Below are 7050 nucleotides of genomic sequence, written 5' to 3'. Positions count from 1 at the left end.
CTTTATAATCATAGATATTGATATATATTTATCTATTATACCAACAAGGTACATATCAAAAATCTAATTGAGAAAATACATATAATATAATTAGCATACAATGAAAAATATATTAGTTTTGTCAATTTTTCTTTTTGATTTGGAAATTTTTTTAGAAACATGTAAATTTTCTGTAGATTTAATATTATTATCTTAATTAGTTGTTTTGAAAATAATAAATTTTTATATTATTATCTTAATTAGCAGTTTTGAAAAATAATAATTTTTTGACATATATCATCAACTTTATATATAAATTTGATTTAAAGAGTATCTTTGTTTTGTAAAATATTTTCTAGAAAGTATAACAGATATATTCATAAACATATATTTTATATAATAGATTCTTAATTAAAAAAATTGTCATGATTAAACAAAAACAAGTATTTGACAAAATTGTACCGAGTTCTATTTAAAGTTCTACTAAACCACCTCAATAAAAACGAAATTGATTTTTTTTTTCCGGTTTAGAATTTAGACCCGGAACTAAACTTTTATTCGGGTCGGGTTAAAAACTTTTATAAATGCCCTCACAATCTCGTCTTGGTCGCTTCGCAATTTCTTCTTTATTACAATTTTTTTTTTTTTTTTTTTGATTGGTTCTTTCCTCCGATTTGAGATTTTGCTACCTCGGAACCTCTCTCCGACATCGTACCGTCTCGTCCAATTAGAGCTGGTTCACCTTCTCCGACGAAGCTTACTTATACCCTCAATTAGGGTTTCAAGGAAGACTCCCATCAACCCAACAATCACGTTCAGTGAATGGTATTGTATCGTGTTCTCAATTTCATCGAGCTTTGATTGCAACTCAGCTTAACTCGAAGAACTGATCAATCGGGTTTCGATTTCGTTGTGTTTAAAAGCAAAATTGTTGCGCTTTTGATGAAGTTGTTGTTGGATAAAGAAGTTGGCTTTTGTTTGTTGCAATGGGGTCCGTTTAGGTTGGTTTGTAATTTGTATTATCTTTTGTTTCTTTTGAAGGTTTCGATTGAGTTTTAATGGTTCTTCGGGATCTGGGAAGGGATAAAGTTGTCTTGCCGTCTTCCGATTTCGACCACCATTGTACCTAAAGCTTTGAATATGGCTGAATCCAATGGCAAGGGTTCCCACGAGACTTATTCAGGTAAATATATATGTTGCTTCTTTAAGTTTGTTGCTTTACCTAAAGCTTATGGTTACGTACTTGTGGAATCTTGGATTAGTGCAATTTCTGGAACTAGAGGTGTCCCTGAGTAGCTACTATCGCTGCAATTAGACCAGCTCATGAATGATTTATGGTTTTGAATATTTTGGATTTCCTTTGAGTAGAAAAGGATCAGTCTTTGAGTGTCCAGGACATGTTCGAGTTACGATCGTTTTTTTTTCTTCTAAATTTATAGTGGGAAGAGGGTTTGTAGGATTTTAGTTGACGTAAGAGATTAGGAATAGTAGGTTCACTAGATAGAGGCTAAGGAATGTAGCCTGATAAGAGAGGAATCCAATGATAAAGTGACCGTGGATATTGCAGTTTAACAAGAGTGTCAATATGCAATCATAATGTGTGCATTGTAATTTTCTAAAATATTCATGATGATTAGCACATGATGCTAGCCAAGATTTTTTTGGTGAACACCAATATCTTACATGTCCGTTGCAGATGACGATGAGGAACATGAGGACAACAGCAGGGGTTTTAACCTTGGATTCATCTTTGGAAATGTTGATAACTCTGGGGACTTGGATGCTGATTACCTTGATGAGGTAATCTGTTTTACTCTTTCAGTTTGATGACCTTGTTGAACACATTAGTTCATGGAAAAATTGGTCACACTTTGCTGTCTCTTCTCTCTGACATGTGCCAATGATAACATTTAAACTTTACAGGACGCCAAAGAACATCTTTCTGCATTGGCAGATAAGCTGGGTTCATCTCTACCAGATATAAACGTAACGTTCTACGCACTCTTTGACATTTTGTTTCCTAAAGTTTATAGGCGAGTGAATGCGGGTCTTCTTTTTGATTTTTAATCCTCTTTTTGTTGTACTTGGATGCCAACTATGGTGTTTCTAAACTCAACAGTTATTGGCAAAATCAGAACGTACAACAAGTGATCCAGCTGAGCAAGGTGATGTTGTCTGCCAGGGTCGTCTATCTCATGCAGTTTTTATTTTTCATATAACTTCTAGTTTTGCATTCTACCCCTTCTTTAAACCATACTGGAGGATTTGCTAGGAAACCTGCTAGAATTTTTTCTCCCAGTGGACGTTTCCATTTCCATCGAAATGGTCTTGCATTCTTCCTATTTTGGTTGTAGTCATAATCTATCTATTTACTATTAGTTCGTTTAATATAGTGTCTTTCGTAAATCATTATATACAGTATAGCCATTTTAACGACTGATGTTGGAGATCTTTAAATAGGCAACATTCCCACCCATAGTAGTTACATACTGATACTATTTACAATACCCAAATCCTGGTCATCTTTTTCACTAAATGTGATGATATGTTGTGTAGATTATGATAGAAAAGCTGAGGATGCTGTCGATTATGAGGATATTGATGAAGAGTATGATGGGCCCGAAGTTCAAGTAGTTAGCGAGGAAGATCATTTACTACCAAAAAAGGAGTATTTTTCGACTGCAGTTGCCTTGGGTAATTTAACTTCTAGAGCTTCTGTGTTTGACGATGAAGATTATGATGAGGAAGAAGAACAAGCGGAGGTGCATCCGCCAGTTGAAAAATCTTTTATAACTGCTAACAGGGAACCAGGTTTGCAATTCAAAATTTATGTTTTTTTTTTGAACAAAAAGATTAGCACATAGTACTTTTGTTGTGTCATTTCATGGCTCTGAAATTGGTTTAGGTGAGTTATTCTCCAGGTAATTTTACTTGTTAAGCTCAGGCAAATGGTTATTTGCAAAGCTGTAGTATAGTGCGTTTTTAAGTCCTTGAGATCAGAACACATGGAATTTATCTTATATGTATCCTGTGTCACTGATTATAAGACAATTTTTTTGTGTTGCAGTTGTCTTAAAGGAAGACAAGGCCTTGGAGTATGAGGATAGAAATTTGGAAACCGAGGATCAGATGGACACAGAAGATGTCCAGGAGGTCAGTTTCCCCCTCAAAATAAAGGGAAATTGTGTCTCAAACTACTTTTTTTCTTTTTGCTGTGGGGTGATTTTGTTCTGTTAGTGATCTCATCAAAACATTCAGGAGGAGGTGGATGAGTTATTGGAAGGTACATTGGATGAGAAAGGCGCCGCCCCACTGCCTACGTTGTATGTGGAGGATGGTATGGTCATCTTACAGTTCTCCGAGATATTTGCTATCCATGAGCCACCACAGAAGCGTGACAGGAGAGAAAATAGATATGTCACTTGTAGAGGTAAATGATCTGGAATGTTTCTTCTGAACCCTATTAAATTTCTTTGTGATGTTCATGCATTTAAATCTGCAGAATCAAATAAAGTTAAGTGTTGAAACCATGATAGCAATTCCTTTTATGCGTCTCAGTCTTTTTTTGGCTAGAATGTGCTAGATCTGTGTAATTGGTTCATTCCATATCATTTTCTAGGCAACTTTTGTTTCTTTCCATTTCATTATTTCTGTCGTCTCTGCATTTTGTTTGTAATTCACTTCTTCATGTGGAACTCTTACATCATAGCCTTATTTCGTACAGACAAATACAAATCTATGAATATTTCTGAGCTTGTCGAAGACGATGAGGAGGTACTCCTAAAGAGCCATGGTAGGGTTGATACTCATGTAAAACAAGCTGATCTGGTTCAGCTAGATGTTCCCTTTCCAATTAGAGAGGGGTTACAGCTGGTACAAGCTGGCAGAATGGGTGGTATCCCACCAGAATCAAGGGAATTTACCAAGCTCGGAAGGGATTCATGTATCATGGGTGAAATGTTGAAGCAGGACTTAGATGATAATTCATCTCTATGCCAGTCTCAATTATCGATGGAAGTTTTTCCTCTTGACCAGCATGAATGGGAACATCAGATTCTATGGGAGCATTCACCTGAAATTAGTGGTACTTCTGGTCAGGGCTGTGAATCTGGACTTGAGCCTGAAGGTATGCTGGTTGATGGAACAAATTCAGAGACTGATCAAGAAAGCTTGAATGTGATGAACTCTAGAGAACAAGTTCAAGCTGACAATAGTATGCTTATGCCTTTTTTTGCCAATCTGTTGGAGTCTTTTGGCTCAAGAGGTTCCCAGTCTACAAACGAGTCCACTAACAAAAGTAGACATCATCCACAACTGTTACGTTTAGAATCCCAGTGGGACGAGAATCATCTTAGAGCAAATGATGAAGCTGGAGTAGAGAATATAAAGCGACTTGAAAGCGAAGCTCTTGGGCGCTTTAGCAGACTTGTATTGCGAGAGAGGGATTTGGGGGATGAGACATGGTTAGATAGTGTAATATGGGACTCAGATAAAGAGTTGAGCAGATCTAAACTAATTTTTGATCTTCAAGATGAGCAAATGGTCTTTGAAATTGTGGATAATGAGGAAACCAAAAATCTTCAACGTCATGCTGGAGCTATGATTGTATCCCGGTCTTCAAAATCCAAGGATGAAGACTTTCATGAAGACTTTGAATCAAATTCTGGATGGCAATTTAATATTTCTAATGACAAGTTTTATATGAATGGAAAAAGCTCTCAGCAACTGCAAGCAAATACTAATAAATCCGGCATTCATAGTTTGAGAGTTTTTCATTCAGCACCAGCGATTAAATTGCAGACAATGAAGAGTAAATTGAGCAAGTAAGTGGGCACTCGTATACTTACTTAAATAACATTCTGTATTTGCACTCTTTTGTGTACTTTAAAATGTTTCCACACTGGATGCTTTTTAACATCCATTTTTTATTTTAGCTTTTGTTAAAATGTTTTGAGTTAACTTGTTGCAGTAAAGACATAGCAAATTTTCACCGACCCAAAGCTTTATGGTATCCACATGACAATGAGCTAGCCATCAAGCAACAAGGAAAGTTACCCACCCGAGGATCCATGAAAATTGTAGTTAAGAGCCTGGGGGGTAAAGGAAGCAAGCTACACGTTGGCATAGAGGAATCTGTATCTTCTCTAAAAGCCAAAGCTTCAAGAAAGCTAGGTTGTTGTTATACTTTCACTTTTTGTCTATCTCATTATGACATGGATTCTATTTCGTAATTGTGGAGCTCACTTGCCACAGTTTTTTTGCAGATTTTAAGGAAACAGAAGCAGTGAAGATGTTCTACATGGGGAAGGAACTTGAGGATGAAAAGTCACTTGCTATACAAAATGTTCAACCAAATTCCTTGGTTCATCTTGTACGTACCAAAGTACATCTGTGGCCATGGGCACAGAAGCTACCTGGCGAAAATAAATCTTTGAGACCTCCTGGGGCGTTCAAGAAGAAATCTGACCTATCTACTAAAGATGGCCATGTTTTCTTGATGGAGTAAGACAAAGTTCATATGAGATTTTTACCTGTGTCAAATCGGGAACTTTTGTTTAGTTTTACTTTAATGCATGCTACTTTGAGGCTCTTGCGGTTATTTTGATCTCTAGCTGGAAAGGACATTTATTGGACGTCTCCATTTTGTTGCATTGATCTCTGTAGGTACTGCGAGGAGAGGCCGCTGATGCTCAGTAATGCAGGAATGGGTGCAAATTTGTGCACATATTATCAGAAGTCATCCCCAGAGGATCAACGTGGCAACTTGCTGCGCAATCAAAGTGACACTTTAGGAAATGTGATGATTCTAGAACCTGGGGACAAGTCTCCTTTCCTTGGGGAAATACACCCTGGTTGCAGTCAGTCATCAATTGAAACAAACATGTATAAAGCACCTGTTTTCCCGCAGAGATTGCAATCAACAGATTACTTGTTGGTCCGGTCTCCTAAAGGAAAGCTCTCTCTAAGGCGTATTGACAAGATAGTTGCTGTTGGACAACAGGTTTGCCTTTCGATTTCTGTACAGGGAAAGCGTACATGTATATAGAGACACACACACAATCAAGATTGAATCTATATATTACATGCTTGTGATTTAGTGTCGTAACAATGGAGCTTACTAGCCTGAGCGAATTAAATTATATCTTTTGCGTTATCACATTTCCCTTTGGTACTTTGGTGTTGATGTCCTAGCAAAATCTTAGGATAAGTCATTGAAGCATATAGTAAACTAACAGGTTTAGAATAAATTAGTATTGTTGGGGAAGGTCTTCTAGTGATCAGAGAGATGTGAGATGTTCATTTCAGCTGTGTTTTAAGAAAAAAGAGTTGGGCTATAAGTGTTTACCTGCAGCATACGTTATTGTGGCAATCTTCATCTTATTTTGGTCTAGTTTCATTTCGNAGACAAAGTTCATATGAGATTTTTACCTGTGTCAAATCGGGAACTTTTGTTTAGTTTTACTTTAATGCATGCTACTTTGAGGCTCTTGCGGTTATTTTGATCTCTAGCTGGAAAGGACATTTATTGGACGTCTCCATTTTGTTGCATTGATCTCTGTAGGTACTGCGAGGAGAGGCCGCTGATGCTCAGTAATGCAGGAATGGGTGCAAATTTGTGCACATATTATCAGAAGTCATCCCCAGAGGATCAACGTGGCAACTTGCTGCGCAATCAAAGTGACACTTTAGGAAATGTGATGATTCTAGAACCTGGGGACAAGTCTCCTTTCCTTGGGGAAATACACCCTGGTTGCAGTCAGTCATCAATTGAAACAAACATGTATAAAGCACCTGTTTTCCCGCAGAGATTGCAATCAACAGATTACTTGTTGGTCCGGTCTCCTAAAGGAAAGCTCTCTCTAAGGCGTATTGACAAGATAGTTGCTGTTGGACAACAGGTTTGCCTTTCGATTTCTGTACAGGGAAAGCGTACATGTATATAGAGACACACACACAATCAAGATTGAATCTATATATTACATGCTTGTGATTTAGTGTCGTAACAATGGAGCTTACTAGCCTGAGCGAATTAAATTATATCTTTTGCGTTATCACATTTCCCTTTGGTAC

At 37.2% G+C, this 7050-nt stretch overlaps 1 protein-coding gene across 1 annotated transcript in view; it reads left to right on the top strand.

Annotated features, from left to right (window-relative positions):
- Positions 605-7050, top strand: part of LOC104759631 (transcription initiation factor TFIID subunit 1-like) — an 11999-nt gene continuing 5553 nt past the window's right edge. Inside the window, exons 1-13 of the mRNA XM_019238955.1 lie at positions 605-804; positions 1021-1162; positions 1676-1779; positions 1903-1965; positions 2099-2144; positions 2536-2790; positions 3047-3132; positions 3238-3409; positions 3704-4802; positions 4949-5151; positions 5244-5481; positions 5644-6022; positions 6612-6909. Coding sequence (XP_019094500.1) covers positions 1120-1162; positions 1676-1779; positions 1903-1965; positions 2099-2144; positions 2536-2790; positions 3047-3132; positions 3238-3409; positions 3704-4802; positions 4949-5151; positions 5244-5481; positions 5644-6022; positions 6612-6909 — 2986 coding nt within the window. The 5' untranslated portion in view covers positions 605-804; positions 1021-1119. The remainder of the gene's footprint in view (positions 805-1020; positions 1163-1675; positions 1780-1902; positions 1966-2098; positions 2145-2535; positions 2791-3046; positions 3133-3237; positions 3410-3703; positions 4803-4948; positions 5152-5243; positions 5482-5643; positions 6023-6611; positions 6910-7050) is intronic.

The sequence above is a fragment of the Camelina sativa genome, chromosome 17 (genome assembly GCF_000633955.1).
Source record: "Camelina sativa cultivar DH55 chromosome 17, Cs, whole genome shotgun sequence".
Lineage (NCBI taxonomy): Eukaryota > Viridiplantae > Streptophyta > Magnoliopsida > Brassicales > Brassicaceae > Camelina > Camelina sativa.
The sequence above is the reverse complement of the archived record's forward strand: the minus strand, read 5'-3'. Positions and strand labels throughout refer to the sequence as shown.